The sequence below is a fragment of the Pipistrellus hanaki genome (genome assembly GCF_964339955.1).
Source record: "Pipistrellus hanaki genome assembly, chromosome: 10".
NCBI classification, from domain to species: Eukaryota; Metazoa; Chordata; class Mammalia; order Chiroptera; family Vespertilionidae; genus Pipistrellus; species Pipistrellus hanaki.
This window is the reverse complement of record NC_140512.1, coordinates 420,539-439,621: the sequence shown is the minus strand read 5'-3', so window position 1 is coordinate 439,621 and position 19,083 is coordinate 420,539. Positions and strand designations below refer to the sequence as shown.

At 69.2% G+C, this 19,083-nt stretch overlaps 2 protein-coding genes across 2 annotated transcripts in view; one reads left to right on the top strand and one right to left on the bottom strand.

Annotated features, from left to right (window-relative positions):
* IGFBP3 (insulin like growth factor binding protein 3) overlaps positions 1-4,732 on the top strand; it is a 44,969-nt gene extending 40,237 nt beyond the window's left edge. The window contains exon 6 of the mRNA XM_084897714.1: positions 4,710-4,732. The gene's annotated coding sequence lies outside the window, so the exon portion shown is untranslated. The remainder of the gene's footprint in view (positions 1-4,709) is intronic.
* The window catches only part of ADCY1 (adenylate cyclase 1), a 31,821-nt gene extending 19,665 nt beyond the window's left edge, over positions 1-12,156 (bottom strand). Inside the window, exons 1-8 of the mRNA XM_084897716.1 lie at positions 11,521-12,156; positions 7,563-7,712; positions 6,366-6,484; positions 4,993-5,104; positions 3,079-3,206; positions 2,283-2,441; positions 1,420-1,561; positions 678-833 (exon numbers count right to left, since the gene is read on the bottom strand). Coding sequence (XP_084753842.1) covers positions 678-833; positions 1,420-1,561; positions 2,283-2,441; positions 3,079-3,206; positions 4,993-5,104; positions 6,366-6,484; positions 7,563-7,712; positions 11,521-12,141 — 1,587 coding nt within the window. The 5' untranslated portion in view covers positions 12,142-12,156. The remainder of the gene's footprint in view (positions 1-677; positions 834-1,419; positions 1,562-2,282; positions 2,442-3,078; positions 3,207-4,992; positions 5,105-6,365; positions 6,485-7,562; positions 7,713-11,520) is intronic.
* Positions 12,157-19,083: the final 6,927 nt, after the last annotated feature.

The window sequence follows — 19,083 nt, the reverse complement described above, 5'->3', positions numbered from 1 at the left end:
CGGCGACCGGGACCGAGCGGGCGACCGGGACCGAGCAGGACAGAGACCGAGCAGGTGACAGAGACAAAGCAGGCGATGGAGACCGAGAAGGTGACAGAGACCGAGCAGGCGATGGAGACCAAGCCAGGACAGAGACCGAGCAGACGACCGGGACCGAGCTAGAGACCGGGACCGAGCCGGCGACCGGGACCGAGCAGGCGATTGGGACCGAGAGGGCGACCGGGACCGAGTGGGCGACCGGGACCGAGCAGGTGACAGAGACCGAGCCGGGACAGAGACCGAGCCGGCGACCGGGACTGAGCTGGGACAGAGACCGAGCCGGCGACCGGGACCAAGCAGGCGATTGGGACCGAGCGGGCGACCGGGACCGAGCCGGCGACCGGGACCGAGCAGGCAACTGGGACCGAGCAGGCGACCGGGACCGAGCAGGCGACAGAGACCGAGCCGGCGACCGGGACCGAGCAGGCGATTGGGACCGAGCGGGCGACCGGGACCGAGCAGGCGATTGGGACCGAGCGGGCGACCGGGACCGAGCAGGCGACCGGGACCGAGCCGGCGACCGGGACCGAGCAGGCGATTGGGACCGAGCGGGCGACCGGGACCAAGCAGGGACAGAGACCAAGCCGGGACAGAGACGGAACAGGCGGCCGGGACGAGCCGGACCGCCCGCAGGCTACCTTGTCGTCGTCCTCGCAGGTCATGACGTTGGAGAAGGGGATCTCGGCCTTGAACATCTTGCGGCACTGCATGAGCTGCACCAGCAGGTAGCACACCGTCTTGAACTTCATCCTCTTGGCCGGCTTGATGTCCGAGAGGATCAGCCCCGGGAAGATCTGCGGACGGACAGCGCGGGGAGCGTGAGCAGCCGCCCGGCCCTGCGTGGCTGCTGCAGAACGAGCGTCCGCTCCAGCCTCCGCCCGGGGCCTCGGGGACACACAGGGACCTGCGGGCAGGGGGGCTCCAAGCACACTCCCGATGGCACCCACTGCCTCTGGCCACAGGTGCCAGTCGCCGAGGGGGGGCAGCATCCATGAGCCCCATTCCCCTCACCTGAGCCCCATACCCCTCCCCTGAGCCCTGGCCTGACGTGTCGCCCTGCATCCTGTCACATCACCTCCAGTGCCCACATACGCTGGCCACCGTCCTGCTGTGTGCACTCACCCTCCGTCCGCGGGGCCCCCTCCCTGACCCTGAGGGTGTCTCTAACCCGGTTTGTACAAGAGGCAGTGAAGGCCCCGGGAGGGGCACCCAGGACCCAGGGGTCAGATTATCAGAGTGCTTGACCCTACCACCACCACCACCACCACACACACACGCACACGCACACGCACACGCACACGCACACGCACACGCACACGCCAAGGCCAGCCCAGGACCGGATGTGGGGGACGCCCAGGGTGCCGGGAGGAGGCGGCCCACCTTGCGCCGGTGGGAGGGCACGATGAAGAAGGTCTCGATGTTGTGAGCACGCAGGAAGCCGTTCCTCTCCTGCCCGTGGCCCGGCTCCACCTCGTAGTCGCCGTTCAGACACTCCAGCGTGGCCTTGGTGATGTGCACCTTCCTGCGGGAGGCGCCGCTCAGAGGCCAGCGCCGCTCCGGGCCCAGCTCACCGGGTCCGAGCGGAGCCCGTGTGGCGCGGGCATCCCCACCCCCGGGCACACGGCCGGTCCCTCCAATGGGGGAGCGTCCTCCCTGCAGCCCCCGCTGCGGACAGGGCCACCCCGTGCTCAGGGGGTTGTGGGTGTCAGCCTCGCTTTGGAGTCTGAAGACTGAGGCGGAGCAGGCACCTGTCGTCAGCGCGTGTGCCCTGAGGGGCCCGGAGGCGTGTCCTGGGGATCCAAAGCCGCCCCGAGCCCAGCGCCTCCTCAGGGAAGGACGGAAGCAACCGGCACCAGAATCAGTACCTGGGACAGCGCAGCCCGGAGCCTCCTCATTGGGGCTCCGCTCAGAGTCCCCGCCCACTTCCTGAGACCCCGCCCTCGCCGCCCGGAACCTCCTCATTGGGGCTCCGCTCAGAGTCCCGCCCACTTCCTGAGACCCCGCCCTCGCCGCCCGGAACCTCCTCATTGGGGCTCCGCTCAGAGTCCCGCCCACTTCCTGAGACCCCCACCCACATGGGACGGTGGCTGTAGGTCTCCTTCGGGCCGCACGTACCGGGGGAGGCACGTACCGGGGGAGGCACGTACCGGGGGAGGCACGTACCGGGGGAGGCACGTACCGGGGGAGGCACGTACCGGGGGAGGCACGTACCGGGGGAGGCACGTACCCGGGGAGGCACGTACCCGGGGAGGCCCGCGGTCTCCATGACGTTGGCCAGCGTCACGTCGTTGGACCACACGTCGTACTGCCACTTGCGCAGGCCCAGGACGCCGCAGAGGACGCGGCCGGTGTGCAGCCCCACGCGCATGTTGAGGTTCACCTCGGTGGCCTCGGCCACGGACCTGCGCACAGACACGGGCCTCGTGCTGCGGGGCCGGCTGCTCCCTCGAGGCCGCTGCACGGGGTCCAGCCTTTGTGTCCCTGATGCGGCCCAGCGCGGGGCCACCTGACCTCTCACCGGCCCCACGCTGTGGTCCCCCAGCTCCCGGCCAGCGGCCTGTCCCAGGGCACCCCCTGCCCACCCGGCAGCCCAGGAGGGAATGATGCTGCCCTGGTCCCTCTCAATGCGGCCAGGACCAGGCAAGGCTGGCCAGGAGGCGGCAGGCCAGGCCCCGCCGCCCCAGGAACGCCCCCCACAGGGTGCCCCTGCCCCCTGGCCTTGGCCCTGCCCAGGAAGGCAGGCACAGGCCGCTCCGAGCCCGGGGAACTCAGCTGGGTTGGCGCCAGCTCCCCCCCGTCCGCTCCTGACCCCGAATCCCACTGCGAGGGAGGCGACTCCTCCCCCCCACGGGCGTGCCTGGGGGACCCGGTCACCCGGGCGGACAGAACCGGCCCCACAGAGTCCACAGGAGGGCTCACGCAGCTCCACAGCAGGCGGAGCTCTCCACGCTGCCCCTCGCCGCAGCCGGTTCTCTCAGGCCCGCACGGCGCCGCCCGGACAGACTGATGGACGCGAGGGCCGCGGGGCCCGGCACTCACGTGATGGTGTCGATCATGTCCAGCCCCATCTCCACGCAGCAGTGGGCGTGGTCGGCCTTGGGCTGGGTGAGGCCGGACACGCAGTAGTAGCAGTCGCCCAGGATCTTGATGCGCCGGCAGTGGTTCTCCTGCGGGCAAAGGGTCAGGGTGTCAGGCCGGGGCCCTCTCCACGGGAGCTCCTCCTCCCCCCAGGCGTGGAGACCCAGACCAAAGCTGGGGGCTCCCCTCCAGCAGCCGGGCCTCTGTGATCAGGTCGCCCTGGAGTGCCCACACCTCCCCCCCCCCCCCCCCCGCCTGTCTCCTCGAGCCCAGAGCGCCCGACCCAACTCCGAACACCCACAGCTCCCACCTAACTGCTCTGTGCTCCCGAGGACGAGCCGACGACGAATAAGATCTCCTAGCAGGCGGACTGCAGCTGGCCATGGGGGCAGCCCAGGCGGATGAGGCCCCCGAGTTTTGGGGGTCCGGGGCGGGGGGGGCTTTGAACAGCAGCAAAATCACAGCCACCTGTGTCCCCGTCCTGAGACGCAGAGCAAGACCCCCCCCTCCCCCCCCGCCTGGCCCCACGCAGGCCCAGTCCCAGGGCAGACGGCCCGGCCAGGGAAGCCCAGTGGTTGAAAGTTAACCATGAACCAGGTTCGATTCCTGTCAGGTTCAGGCTCAATCCCCAGTGTGGGGCATGCAGGAGGCAGCCGGTCAACGATTCTCATCACTGAAATTTCTCTCTCCCTCTCCCTTCCTCTCTGAAATCAATAAAGATATATTTTTAGGGGAGAACCAAGATGGCGTCCTAGATAAGCGCCTAAACTGCCGCCTCACAACAATTTCAACATAACAACTAAAAGACAGAACGGACATCATCCAAAACCACAGGAAAGCTGGCTGAGCAGGAAATCTACAACCAGAAAGGAGAGAGGCACACGGATGGGATCGGGAGCCGCAAAGCTCGCGCAGAGAGGAAGGGCGGCCGAGTGCTGGGCGGGCGGGAGGGGAAAGGAAGCCCCCGACCGCACTGAACCCCAGCCCCAGCCGAAACCCCGTGGACCCAGGCTGGACGGGTGGAGTCTGGACTGTACAGAAAGGCACCCAGAGACTCAAAGACGGGGAGACACGGGGAGCCGGGAGCCGCAGCGTGCGAGTGAGTGCGCGCAGAGGTCTGACCAGACTGGGAGATGTGCGAGAGCTGGCGGCATCGGAGAAGCTGGGTTTGCAGCTAAACGCTCCCCAAGGGAAGCCCCGCGCCCGAGGGCGCCGCCCAGACGCGGCCACGAGCCCAGGAAGGAACACCACCAGCCTCACAGACTCCCGGCCGGCGGAGGACACGCCCTGGCCCTGTGGGACAAGCACGCATGACCCTGACCTCGCAGGCAGGGCGAGGGAGCCTGAGTCACACCCTCCGGACAGAGATGGAAAATTCTAAATAAAGTCTTGGCACATCAAAGCCCACAGACACCAAAGCGCCCCCCGCCCGCGCCCAGCGGTCCGGAGGCAAGGCCGTTCTAACATCCGCCCCGGGTGAGCGTCCCAGAGGCGGCCAGCGCTGGGCGCAGCCAACCCGGTCCCCACAGGAACTCGCAGAATGAGGACCAGAGGCAACGTCCTGGCTCCGGGAACGGCAGCCACAGCCCCAGGCACCGACGGCACCGTGGAGGGGACAGACACGCTCCGCCACGATCAGGCCAAGGCCCCTGGCGCAGGGAGGGCTTTGCCGACCGGTGACACTGCCCCCGATGCCCGGGGCTTAGGGTCCCCATGGCGCACAGGCAGGGGGCTGGGCAGGTGCCCGCCTTCCTCACCTGCTAACCCACAGGTGCCCCAGGAGCCGCGTGGGTGAGCCAACCTCGGCCCATTTGTTCCAGCCACAGCCCCGTGCGGACCCAGACCTGGTTCCTGAGCTTCCGTGGCAGCGCTTACCGTGGCCAGCTCGTCGAACTTGCCAAAGAGCTCGTTGAGCAGCTTGACCAGCTCCTGGGCTGTGCACTGCGACGCCAGCCCCGTGAAGCCCACGATGTCCGCGAAGAGGATGCTGCAAGACATGGCCGCGGTCACCGCTCGCCACCGCCGTCACCGTTCACCGGACCGGCTGCCGGTGCCCCTGCCCCTCAGTCACCTCAGAGCACATCCTCCTGCTCTTCCTCAACCGACCGGAAGCCAGGCTTTCCCCTCCGCCTTCAGGAGGGAAGGCCGCGGTCGGAAGGACCACGACTCCGGTGTCACAGAGCAGGAGACCCTGCGGCCACTCAGGCCCCGCTGACCCTGTCCAGCCGCGCACGCGCCTCACATTCTGGACCTCAGTCTCCTCAAAAAGTCCATGGGGTGTGAGGATGCTGGCAGGTCTTAGAATGAGGATGAACCCAGTGCCCAGAGGTGAGGTTCCTCCTGCCTGGGCTCGAACCCTGGCCCACACCGTGGCCTCTCCCTCCTGGTCTTCAGGGTACTCTCTCTAGGGGGACAACTATCCTCCTCCATCACCTCCTCCATTCCCTCTTCCTCCTTCATCACCTCCTCCACCACCTCCATCTCCTCCTCCTCCTCCTCCTCCTCCACAACCACCTCCACCTCCTCCTCCTTCATCACCTCCACCACCTCCATCACCTCCACCTCCTCCACCACCTCCATCTCCTCTTCCTCCTCCTCCTCCTCCATCACCTCCACCACCTCCATCACCTCCACCTCCTCCATCACCTCCACCTCCTCCATCACCTCCATCTCCTCCTCCTCCTCCTCCTCCTCCACAACCACCTCCACCTCCTCCTCCTTCATCACCTCCACCACCTCCATCACCTCCACCTCCTCCATCACCTCCATCTCCTTCATCACCTCCACCTCCTCCTTCTCCATCACTTCCTCCTCCTCTTCCACCTCCTTCTCCACCTCTTCAATTACCTCCTCCTCCTCCTCCATCACCTCCATCTCCTCTATCACCTCCGTCACCTCCACCTCCTCCTCCTCCATCACCTCCTCCTCTACCTCCTCCATCATCACCTCCACCTCCTCCATCACCTCCTCCATCATCACCTCCTCCATCTCCATCACCACCTCCTCCTCCTCCATCTCTTTCTCTACCTCCGCCATCATCACCTCCACCTCCTCCATTATCAACTCCACCATCACCTCCACCTCCTCCTCCATCAGCTCCTCCGCCTCCATCACCTCCTCCTCCATCACCTCCATCTCCTCCATCAGCTCCTCCTCCATCACCTCCTCCATCCCCTCCTCCTCCTCCATCCCCTCCTCCGTCACCCCACCTCAGCTCCCAGGCTCTCGGCCCCAGCCCAGCGCACTACCTCACGTTGTCATGCCGCTGGATGTAAATCTTGTGGAAAATCCTCTCAGGGGGCTTCAGGAAGTCCTCCTTCATCTCCATGGCAACGTTCCGGGGCAGAAGGCTCATGAGCAGCCGCTCCTGGACGGGAGAGATGGTGCTGCAGGGCCCTCCCTGCGCCTCCCCGAGGCCTCTGCCCTCCTCCCCACAGCATGGAACCAGCCTACAGCCCCGCCTCGCCCCCACAGCACAGGGATCAGCCCTGCAGCCCCCTGGCCCTCCACAGCCCCAGTCAGGGCACAGCCTGCGGGTGTGGCCCGGGTGTCCTCCAACCAGAACCCCAGGGGGTGCCTTTTTAGGGTGCTGAGACCTGAGACTGTGGGGCCCCCGTCCCCCTCTGCCACTGGCCACTCATCACTCACTTCATTCTCCTCCCCAAGCCAGTACGTCCTCCACCCCCGGTTCCCAGGTCGCCAGACAGAATCACCTTCCTTCACACTCAGCCCCAGGCAGAGGCCTGGACTCCTTACAGAACCCACCCCGCCCGCCCCGCGGCTCTTCCCAGAGCCGCACGCCCCCACCCCCGCCCACCCAGATCATCCCCGAGCCGCCCGCCCCCGCCCCCGCCCCCGCCAGAACTGGGCGCACCTCCGGGGTGGGGCTGCAGGAGGCTCTAGCAGGGGCACTGAGCTGCACTGCTCTGTTAACGAGTTTAAACGTGAAAGCAGAGACTGTGACACCCCTGTGGCCGGGCCCCCACACCAGCAGCTCGGGCCTCGGTTTCCACACGGACAGGGGGCGGGCTGGACAGGGCTGCTCGGCCGCCTTCAGGCTGCTCCGGGCGGCTGCCCCGGGTGTGCCGGGCCGACCCAGGCCTGACCGGAGCTGCTGAAGCCCAGGAGCCCCGTCAGGGCTCCCGCACTGAGAGCAGTGCGTCCCGCGGGGCGGCGGGGACCCCCGGGCCGGGACACGGGACAAGGCCCCCAGGAGACAGCCGTCCTGGGACCGACCTGCAGGCTGCACTTCCATCAGCGGAGACGGCCCAGCAAGTGGGACAGGCGGCCGGGCCCCGAGGGAAGTGACCGGCCCTCGCTCCCCGTCCCACGCCCAATGGCCCCGCGGGGGTGCGGGGGAGGGCCTGAGGGGCGCGAGCTGCGCCGGACGGCTGGACGGCTGGGGGGCTGGACTCCTGGAGACAGCACGGCCGGGGGCCACCCACCTGCTTCTCGTTCTCGTCCTCCAGCCGCAGCCGGTCCTCGATGCAGGAGTGCGCCTGCAGGAAGGCCCTGCGCTGGGCCCGCTCGGCCAGCACCCTCGCGCACGCCCCGTACACGTTCACGCCCAGGAAGAGCAGGGCGTTGGCGGCCAGCTGCGGGGAGAGGACAGGGCGTGGGCGGGGCCCTCGGCGGGCTCCCCAGCCCCTCCACAGGCAGCTCGGAGGGGCCTCTGGCAGCCGTTCCAAAGCCTTCCTGTCATCGCGAGAAAGCCGGGCTGTTCCGGAAGGTTCCAGGGCCGCTGCTCCTGGACTGGCCAGAAATACTCCCCACACAGGGCGGCCTCGCTCGCGACCACAGGACAAAGCCAGCACCGGCACATGGCCCACAGGCCGTGGTCAGACTCCGGCCAGGGACCGGGGGGAGGGCGGGACACGGGGCGGGAGACAGACGGGGAGGGAGCAGGCCCACAGGCAGGGAGGGAGGCGGTGGGCACAGGCGTGGCAGCCTCAGTCTCAGGACCTCCGGGCACGGACAGGCAGACCTGCTGCGTGAGCCGTGACTTCCACCTGCGTTAGGGACAGACCGCAGGAGCCAATCTGAGCCCCGGCGCTCCAGCGGCGTCCCCAAGGAGTGAGTGCGTGGGAACCTGTGGACAGAGGCCCCTTTACACGGAGCCGGAGCCCCACTGGGTGGCTCAGTGGTTGAGCATCGACCTGTGAACCAGGAGATCACAGCTGGATTTCCGGTCAGGGCACAGGCCCTGGTTGTGGGCTCGATCCCCAGGTTGTGGGTTCGATCCCCGGTAGGGGGCGTGCAGGAGGCAGCCAACCCATGATTCTCTCTTCATTGGCATTCCTCTCTCTCTCTCCCTCTCCCTTCCTCTCTGAAATCAATAAAAACATAGTTTTAAATAAATAAATAAAATAAAATGGAGCCAGAGCTGCCAATCCAGAGGGACGGCCAAGCTCCTCTTATTCCTCCACCTGGACGTTCTGACCAGCCAAGCAGCTCTGCTCGGGGCCCCACGCAGCAGTGGTCCCCGGAGCTGTGAGCAAGGCCAACGAGAAAGAGATGGGATGGTCCCGGCCGGCGTGGCTCAGTGGGTAGAGCGTCAGCCTGCGGACTGAGGGGTCCCAGGTTTGATTCCGGCTGGGGGCACAGGCCTGGGTTGCGGGCTCGGTCCCCAGTGTGGGGTGTGCAGGAGGCGGCTGATCAATTATTTTCTCTCATCATTGATGTTTCTACCTCCCTCTCCTTCTCCCTTCCTCTCTGAAGTCAATAAAGAAATATATTTTTTTTAATTGAAGAGATACGAGGACTGCGGACTGAGAACCAGAAACACTGTTCAGTCTCGGCGTCACTGCCACGCTCTCTGCACCCACAGCCACGCCGTCCTGCTACGGGGCAAAGATCCCCTCCCTTCCCCAGAACCACCACCGCCCGCCACTGCCCGCCCATCGGACGGGGGCTCCCGGGACGGCGCGAGCCTCCGAGCCCGTCCCCGTGGTCGGACATGGCCGCCGCCTCTCCCTCTGGAAGCCTGTTATCCTGGGGCTAAGTCATCAGCACACAGGATGGAGCCAGTTTGGTCTCACACACGCCTGCCGGGTGGGTGCACACACCCCAGACAGACACGAGGGGACGCACGCCCCCTGGAGACCAGCACCTGCCAGCACAGGGAGGAGCAGCTCCGGCTCTGGGCACAGGTGTGGCTGACGGTCCTCGGAGAACTTTGACCCGAACACCCCGTGGCCGGATCACCCCCAGGTGGCTTGTCCTCTGTCCTGTGACCTGGCCGTCCCAGCCCTCTCCCCCGGGTGCTGTCTCCGAGCTGGGCACCGGGTGCCGGTGTGCTTCTGTGGTGCCTGGGCCCGGTGCCTCCCGGCGGGCGGGGGCTGAGCCTGGGCCAGGTCCCAGTGATCAGGCAGTTCTGACCCGTGTGCTGGGTCTGGGCAGGTGCTCGTGCCCGTCTGCTCGCACAGGCCCTGGCGGCAGCCGGGCGGCCAGCAGGTATGAACAGCAGACGCGGTTCTGTTGAAACCGCACCCAGCTGGGAGCCTGCCCACAGGCACACGGGGCCGTTCCCGCGGAGCAGCCTTCCCCGGAGATACCCCACCCTGGCTCCCACGTGACGTCTGGAACACGCGAACATGGGGCCCAGGGGAGGCCCGCCCACCCCCTCCCGTCTCCCAGGGCCAGCCATGGACTGTCAGCGGTTCCCCCCTCAGGATGGCACCATCCGGTGGGGGCCAGCGGGCCAGGCCACCCAGCCCAGGGGTTCAGGAGCCAAGGTCTGGGCACGGCCAGACAGAGGGGCTGAGGGACCGGCTGGGGCACAAGGGCTGGGGAGGCAGGTCACGGGGGAATGACCAGTCAAACAGGGGACAGGCCACACCTCCATACCATTCCCTCCACTGCGGCCATGATGGTCCCAGGTAAACTGAGGCCCAACCAGCGGCCATCAGCCCCTGGCTGCCCAGTCACGGAGCTGCTCCTGGAGGAGCCCAGGCCTGCTCGGGGGTCAGCCTTGGGGGCAAGTCCCCTAAGAACTGTGCCCACCTTAACCCAAACCCATGTGGCCCAAACCCCCATGTGACCCGAACCCCCATGTGACCTGACCCCCATGTGACCTGACCCCCATGTGACCTGAAACCCCGTGTGACCTGAACCCTCCATGGGATCTAAACCCCCATGTGACCTGAACCCCCACCCCCATGGACCTGGTCGTCTTCTCTGTGACCTTGGACACCTCTAGTCCCTCCACGCTGAGTACTGTCCCCGAGCCGGACGCTCCCCTTGGGAACAGGTGCAGGTTGGAGGGGGGGGGGGGGTGCCCTGGCCCTGGCGCCCGTACTCACACACCGGTGGCTCCCAGCACCTCGCCAACCTGCCCACCAGCATACAGCCTGCACACTGTCTCCCAGCCTCCTTCCCGAACACACATCCTCCCTCCCTCCCTCTCTCTCTCTCTCTCTCTCTCACACACACACACACCCCTCTCTCTCTCTCACACACACACACACTCACTCTGTCTCTCTCACACGCACGTGCTCAGGGGCCGAACACCCCCCACCCCCCACCCCAGCAGCCCTGGCCTTTCCCTGCCCTCTGCCTTCACCCCTCCTTCTCCTCCTCTCCCCTTCCCCCTCCAGGTCGCCATCCTCCTGCCCTCCCAGCCCCCCCTTTCCGTCCCTGGTCCTAGGGTTCCTGTGTCCACGGGTGCTCAGGGCATCGGTCTGGGGGCGCCTCTGTCACCCCCACAGCTGACTGACTCCCATCCCCCACCAGCTGCCTGGCCCGTCCACCTGCCCCTCCGCACCCCTTCCCTCCCCTCCTCCATCTGCCGCCGCTCTCCCTTCCCTCCCCCGCCCCCGCCCGGGTCCCACACCCTCCGGGTCCCCGCCCTCCGGTCCCCCCCGCCCCCCGGATCCCCCCACCCTCCGGGTCCCCGCCCTCTGGGGACCGGAGGGGCGCGGAGGGGGAACCGAGCGCTGCGACCTTGGCAAACCCGGCCCTTCAGGACCGAGAGGGTCCCCGGTGCCTGGGCAACAGGAGGGGCGGAGTCCTCCTCCCTCCTCGCCTCCCCGCCCCCGGGGCCTCAGGGCTGGGGGGACCCCGCACCCGGTTCGCTCGGGCGCGGAGCCGGGAGGAACGGCCGCCCGGACCCCGCTCCGCACCCGCTTCCTCCGGGGATGGGCGCCGGCAGAGCGCGGAGGCTCCGGCCGCGGGGCCGCCACCGCCGCTGACCTTGGGGCGCTCCTTGTCCGCACGGCTCCCGTCTCCGCCTCCGCACGGGACCCGGAGAGGAGCCCGGCCCCGGGCCCCGGCCCCGGCCCCGGCTCCGAGTGACCTTGGGCGCTCCCCGGCCGGGGCTCTGGTCCCCGCTGCCCGAGGAGACGCGCCCCGGCCCCCGCGCCCGGCCTCCCCGCTGGCGGTCCGGCCCCGGGGCGCGGCGCTTACCGTCCTCCAGAGGCGCGGGCGCCGGGCGGGCCCCAGGGCGGCCGTGACCAGCAGGTGCGCCGCGGCCACCACCAGCCCGAAGCCGGCGGCCAGCGGGCCGCCCACGGGCAGCAGCGCGTAGGCCACGAAGGTGACGAGGAGCAGTGGCCACACGCCCTGGTCCGCGGCGGGCGCCCCGGAGAGCGCGGCGGGCGCGAAGGGGCAGCCGAGCAGCGCGAAGGTGAGGCAGAGCAGCAGCGCCAGCGCCCCGACCTGCCGCAGGCGCCGCGCGGGCAGCGCGCGCACGTGGGTGGCCACGAGCAGCGCCAGGAAGAGCGCGAAGTGCGCGGGGTGCGAGCCGCCCGCCGGGCCCCGCGCGCCCCCCGCGCCCAGCAGCTCGCCCAGCGCCAGCGCGCCCGCCAGCAGGCTCAGCACGGCCAGCGCCCGCCGCGCCGCCGCCTGCTCCAGCCGCAGCGCGTAGCCGCGGAACAGCGCCTCCAGCTCGGGGCACGCGAAGCCGCCGCCGCACGCCCGCAGCCCGCGCCGCAGCCTGACCGCCCGCCCGGCCCCCGGCTCCGCGGAGCCGCCGCCGCCGCCGCCGCCTCCGCCCGGGCCGCCGGGGCCGCGCGGCGCCCCCGCCATCTCAGCGCCATGCAGCGGCGCCCCTCGCCGGCCGGGGCGCCGGGCGGGCGGGCGGCCGAGGTGGGAGCCGGCTCCCGCGCGCGCCCCGAGCGCGTCCCCTCCGCCGCCGCGCCTGCGCACTGCGCCCCCGCCGGTCCTCCGCGGCCGCGAGGCGAGGCGACAGCCCCGTCCCCGCCGCCCGCGTGCGCCCCCGCGTGCGCCCCCGCCCGGACCCCCGCGCCCCCGCTCGGCCCCGCGCGCGCGCCCCCGGCCGGCCCCCCGCGCGCGCCCCCGGCCGGCCCCCCGCGCCCCCGCCCGGTTCCCCGCCCGGCCCCCCACGTGCGCCGCCCGCGTGCGCCCCGCTCGGCCCCCCACGCGCGCCCCCGCCCGGACCCCCGCCCCCGCCAGACGGGTAGCGGTCGGGGCACCGCTCTGCCTCGGGGCCTCCGTCTCCGCTCCGCGCAGGGCGGGGGGCCGTCTCTCGGGCATTGGAACCGCTGGAATCTGCGCTGTTCCCGGGGGTGCCCACGTGTCTCCCCAACAGGACCAGGCCCGCCGGCCCAGGAGCGGAGGTGCCACCCGCGCCCGGGGCCCTGGAGACCCAGAAGCGGTGCCGGGACCCGCGGGGAAGGGGCGGCGGGGCGGGGGCTCCCACAGCCTGGGGGCGGGGGGGGGGAGGGTGGAGAGGCGCTGGTGTCTCCGGGCCGCGGTTAGGAGGCAGGGGGAGGCCCGAGGGAGAGACAGGAGAGTGAGGGGCTGCAGTGTGCCCCAAGGGGAGCTGTTCCCTGCCCACCCACGCGGGGCGCCCGTGGCCCCGCTTACGCACACCCTGGAGGGAGGGCTACATCTGGTCCTCTCCGCCCTTGGGCGGGTGCCTCTGACCCACAAACAAGAGGGCCCGGGGCAGGTACGGACCAGGAGCTGGGCCCCCCTCCCCAAAGACCAGGAGACCGCCCCCTTCCAGACGCCGGGCCTGGGGGGGGGCGGGGGGGGAGGCACCAGCCTGCTTTAGGGGCGCCCCGGACCCCATGGGCTGCGGGCCTGAGGATGGGGCTCTCAGGAGAGTCTCCTGTCCCAGCGTCAGGATTAGGTGCTGGTGCCCTGGCCGGTGCGGCTCAGTGGATAGAGCGGCGGTCTGCCGACTGAAGGGTCCGGGTTCGAGTCCAGTCAAGGGCACGGACCTCTGTGGCAGGCTTGACCCCTGGCCCTGGTCCAAACGCGTGTGGGAGGCAACCTGTCAGTGCGTCTCTCCCTCTCCCTTCTCCTCCCTCTGAACATCAATGGAAACGTCCTCCAATGAGGATTTCCAACAACCGAGTGGCCACAGGTCAGCTCTGATGGCTGCACAGACGGCACCTCAGTCTCTACCCAGGCCAGGCCTCCTGCCCACTCCATCCCAGCGGCTCCCAGCGGCTCCCAGCGGCACGTGGGTGGGGTCCCCAGGCTCCGCCCCCAATCCTCCACCCCCACTCCCTCTGGGTCGGTCTCCGGCACTGGTGTCCCTGAGGGGAGGGCGGCCCAGGGCCCTGGTGGCAAAGTGCCCTCCTGCCTGCCCCGGACAGAAGCACCGTGCGGGGCTTCCTTCTCCGGATCAGGGGCCGTTCCGGCGGTCGCTCTGGGTGTGTCGTATGTCCTGAAGCTGCGTGACGGCCTCAGCTGGATCAGCCCAGCCGTGTGGCTCGGGATGAGCACTGACCTATGACCCAGGAGGTCAGGGCTCATTCCCAGTCAGAGCACCGGCCCGGGTTGCTGCTTGATCCCCAGCGGGATCGTCATTGATTCTCTCATCATGGAGGTTTCTCTCCCTCTCCCTCTCCCTCTCCCTCTCCCTCTCCCTCTCCCTTCCTCTCTGGAATCAATGCAGACACAAAAATAAAATGAAAACTGGATCGGGCGACGGGCCCCTGAAGGCCGTGATGAAGTGACGGGGAAAGGTCACAGGTCAACAGCCCCTCCCCCTCCCCGACCTGCTTCCCCGAGAGCCAGAGCCGTGGTGGCGTCCTGCGCCCCGGCCCCGCGCTGTCCGGCCAGGACGCCCGTGACGGGCTCCTCCCCTGTCCCCAAAGGGCGGCCTGCAGCCAGGGTGACGGGAGGTCACCCCTGGGCAGGGCAGGCGCACCATCGGCCCAGCTGTGTCCCCGGGCCCAGGCTGCACCTTGCTTCTCCGAGGTGGCGGCCAACGCAGTGCGATGGGGTCGCACGGGAGCAGGGGGTCCCAGGCCGGCCTGACTGTGTCCTCCCGTGTCCCCTGGGGCAGGCCACGTCCCAGGAGGACGGTGGGGACCGGGGCGACACTGCCACAGCCGCACAGGCCCCCGCGGCCCCGCCCACTCCTGGTCTGGGACACCAGCCTCCGCAGGGGCAGGGGGGTCTGCGGTTTGAGCCCCCGTGTCCTGGACGCCTCGGTGCGACCGACGGTGAACACCGACCCACAGCCAAGGGCCGCTGGGACCCCACGGCCGCCTCCCCTCAGCGCTGAGCGGACCGCGGGACCCGCACCGCCCCATCAGGTCCTGCGGCGGGACGGCTCCGGTCACCTGCCCGAGACCACGCATGCACTCCTCTCCGCTTCCCAAGCCCCAGGTCTGTGGACAGCCTCGGCCTGTGCCCTGAGTCCCTAGGACTGCCCATCGTTGCCAGCCTCCTGTGTGTCTTATCCAGGTCCTCCTCCCCGTCCTCTTCCCCTCTTTCTCTTTTCTTTTCTTTTCTTTTCTTTAATACATTTTATTGATTTTTTACAGAGAGGACGAGAGAGGGATAGAGAGTTAGGAACATCAATGAGAGAGAATCATCGATCAGCTGCTTCTTGCACACCCCCTACTGGGGTTGTGCCCACCACCAACGTACGTGCCCTAGACCGGAATCGAACCCGGGACTCTTCAGTCCGCAGGCCGACGCTCTACCCACTGAGCCACACGGGTTTCGGCCTCCCCCTCGTTTTCCCCCTCCCTCTCTCCCCCCTCAGTGTAACAACTGAAGGCCTGGGCCCCCCGACACCAGCGAGCGCCCCTGATGGTGGGCAGGCCCGGCGGGGGACGCGGTCCTGGCTGAGTGGAGACCGAGTCTACTGTCCAAGCCGGAGCCCCAGCCCCTCCCCGCTGGGTGGCTGTGGGCAGGTGACTCGGCCTCTCTGTGCCTGGTCTCCTCCAGGACGGGCTCCCAGGGTTCTGGCGGGAGAGGCGGCCACACGCCTCCGCCGCTAGCGTGTCTGCCCTCCGAGCACACGGCGGCTGCACGGACGCACCCGCAGAGGCCCCGGGGCCAGGATGTCGCTCTGAGGGGCCTCTGTGCAGGGCCGCTCGCCCAGTCCCTCCCCTTCACCAGATCCAGCCCCAGACGGGAGCTCCGCCGGTCCCCGCGCACTGGCCGGTCTGTGAGGGGAAAGGGGTGGTGACGTTCACAGGGCCCCGCCTCCGTGCAGGTTAACCTGGTCAATGCCTTTCTCGGCTGGAGTCCCCCAGCCACAGGCTCCGTCAGCCACTCGCTCGGCGCCTGGAGGTTCCGTGTCATCGGGGGGACGATGGCCGCAGAGGCGTTGGCGCCGTGGTGGTGAGGGTCCCGGCCTGGAGGAGGCGTGTGGATGCGGGGGGGCGGGGGGGCGCTCTGCCGTTGAGAGGCTGTGAGTGAGCCCGCAAAGCAGACAGGCCTGGCCCCTGGAGGGGGTCCCGGGCTGAGTGAGGCAGGGCGGGGTTCTCCTGAACCCTCAGGGATGTTCACAAAAGACACACTCAGCACCCCCTTCCCTGGCGGACAGACACCTCCCCAGAGCTGCCGCCCCCTCCCTGGTCTATGGTGACACCGGGGCCCTGAGCCAACCCCACCCATGGGTGTGTGCCGACCGCCCTGGGGGCAGACCACCCTGGGGGCGGGGACGGGGCTCCCCTGCTCGCACAGGTGAGCTGGAGACAGGGGCAGGGGAGCCCTGCTGGCAGCGGAGGGCAGAGCTGCGCGGAGGATTGTGCTAAAAATAGAGCGGCTGAGCTGTGGCAGAGCGTTTGACCCAATTAGAGATTACCGGTTTCAGGAATTACTGGATAGAATCTCATTAAACTGGTTAAATATAGGCGCTGGGCGGACAGCCCGCAGGCTGAGAAGGAGCCAGTCCTGACCACAGGCTGCACACCTGCCAGGAGGGTGCGGGGCCCAGCCTAGGACGCGGGCAGGTGCGGGGAGGCAGGTGCAGGTTGGGTAGGTGCAGGTGGGAAGGTGTGGGGCGGGCAGGTGAGGGGGGGGGGCAGGTGCGGGGGGGGGGGGCAGGTGCGGGCAGAAAGGTGTGGGGTTGGGCAGGTGCGGGGGAGGGGCAAGTGCAGAGAGGCAGGTGCAGGGGGGCAGGTGCGGGGGGGGGGGGCAGGTGTGGGGTGGGCAGGTGGTAGCGGGCAGGTGCGGGCTGGGTCCCGTGAGGCCGCCCCTCCAGCGCAGAGCCACGCGGTTCTGACAGCAGCTGGGGGGGTGGCCTGTGGGGTGCAGAATGTGAGGCAGGGGACCGCCAGTCCCACCCCCGGGCCGGCAGGCACCCCCTCCCCGCAGGAGCCTGGCCTGCAGCCCCCACCGCCTCCCTCTGCCCCACGTGCCATCTGTCCCCAGAGCAGGGGATCCGCCCGAAATAGCTCCTCGTGGCATGTGCTCAGCCCACGGCCGCGGCTCCTGCCAGGCCCTCCGCCCGCCCACCCGGCACATGCGCCCCACCCTGGAGGGGTCCCAGCGTCCCCGCTCCGAAAGCAGCCTCTCCTCCTGCCTCCGAGCTCCCCCTTTCCCAGCCACGGCCCCAGGGGCTCCCCGGAGGAGCCGGTCTGACCACCTGCGAGCCAGTGTGCCAGGCCTGCCGGGCCGGTGGCCACGCTGCCTCAACACCCGCCCTCCCCGAGAGCTCAGCCTCCTCCCGCTTTTAATATATTTTATTTACTTTTTACAGAGAGGAAGAGAGAGGGACAGAGAGTTAGAGACATCCTTCAGCTGCCTCCTGCACACCCCCACTGGGGATGTGCCCCCAACCAAGGCCCACGCCCCCGACCGGAATCGAACCCGGGACCCTTCAGTCTGCAGGCCGACGCTCTATCCATGGAGCCACACCGGTTTCAGCCTCCACCCGTTTTATAAAACGGCCTCAGGTGAGGTTTTATCAGAAAGCATTCTGCAGGGAAGGTCTGGGAACCCTGCTCCCGCCAGCCCTGGGCCCGCCCGCAGGCACCACAGCCCGGACTTCCGGAGGGAGGCCTTTCTCCAAACACCGCTCCTCTGCGGCCAGTGCCCGGCTGCCTCCTGGAGTGATGGCCTCGCACCCTGACCGGCACAGACACAGGCCTGTGGGCGTGGAGATGGCCCCTGACCCCTGAGCCGGCTCCGAATGGAGGAGGCAGAGGTGCTGCAGCTGGGGCTGGGCCGGGGGCGGGGCACCCCAGCCTGTGGCCTGCCTTCCCACCAGCAGCCCGCCCGGCGCCCGCCGCACTGTCTGCCCAGGAGCCGGAGCGGGAGCCGGGGAGCGGGAGCCGGGAGCCGGAGGCAGGGCCGAGGCAGACACAGGATGGGGCTCCGGGGAGCCGGAGGCAGGGCCGAGGCAGACACAGGACGGGGCTCTGGGGAGCCGGAGGCAGGGCCGAGGCAGACACAGGACGGGGCTCTGGGGAGCCGGAGGCAGGGCCGAGGCAGACACAGGACGGGGCTCCGGCCGGCAGGGAGAGGTCTCGGCTCCCCCTGCGGGCACAGGGCTCAGCCACTCCCAGGCCGGTCACAGCCAGAGGAGGGGTGCGGCTCCCAGGAGGCAGGCTGGCCTCCAACAGGGACGCGTGCTCCCTCCTGGGCGGACCTGCAATCAGGGTCAGGCCTGTGCACCCCCCCCCCCAGGGCTCCGGGAGGGGCCTCCCTGCCTCTCCGCTTCCGGGGCTCCTGGCCACACCCTTCCATCTTCACGTGGCCCCGCCCCTATCACGTGCACACTTCCGGTGGGTCAGGTGGCCCCGCCCCCGTGTCAGTGACCACGCCCCCTGCCGGCAGGGCCACACGTGGAACGAAAACGGAAAGGGCGGCAAAGCGTCAATGAAAGCAGAGGGGCTGGAAGGGCCGTCAGACCGGGCAGGAGGCCCCGCAGCCGCAGAGCGGGTGGGAGGAAGGCCGGGGGTGCTGAGGGTGAGGGGTGCTGAGGGCGGGGGGGGGGGGGGAGGGCGGGGGGGAGGGTGAGGATGCTGAAGGCGGGGGGGAAGGTGAGGGGTGCTGAGGGTGGGAGGTGGGGGGTGGAGGGTGAGGGGTGCTGAGGGCGGGGGGGGGGAGGGCGGGGGGGAGGGTGAGGATGCTGAAGGCGGTGGAGGGTGAGGGGTGCTGAGGGTGGGGGGTGGAGGGTGAGGGGTGCTGAAGGGGGGGAAGGTGAGGGGTGCTGAGGGTGGGAGGTGGGGGGTGGAGGGTGAGGGGTGCTGAAGGCGGTGGAGGGTGAGGGGTGCTGAGGGCCGGGGGGGAAGGTGAGGGGTGCTGAGGGTGGGAGGTGGAGGATGGGGGTGGAGGGTGAGGGGTGCTGAGGGTGGGGGTGGAGGGTGAGGGGTGCTGAGGGTGGGGGTGGAGGGTGAGGGGTGCTGAGGGTGGGGGTGGAGGGTGAGGGGTGCTGAGGGCAGGGGTGGAGGGTGAGGGGTGCTGAAGGGGGGTGGTGGCCCTGGGGGAGGCCCGGGCCTGCTGGCGGTGCCGGCTGCCTCTCTGAGCAGGGTGGCGGGAGGTTTGGAGAAAGATGGAGGGACCCCAGCCAAGCATGCAGCCATCTGGAGCACAGCTATTCTGGGCCTCGGCTGCAGACAAAGTGGGGTGTCCCCGGAGCCAGAGGAGAAGGGAGGGGTGCGGGCACCACGGGAGGTAACCAGCTTCATGGGGTGTCCTGGTGCCACCCCGAGCCCTGCGCCCCCAGAGGAGGGCAGGCAGCCACCCGCGCCCGGGGGAGGTGTCGGGCCTCATCCCACCTCAGAGGCGCTTTCTCTTCAGACAGAA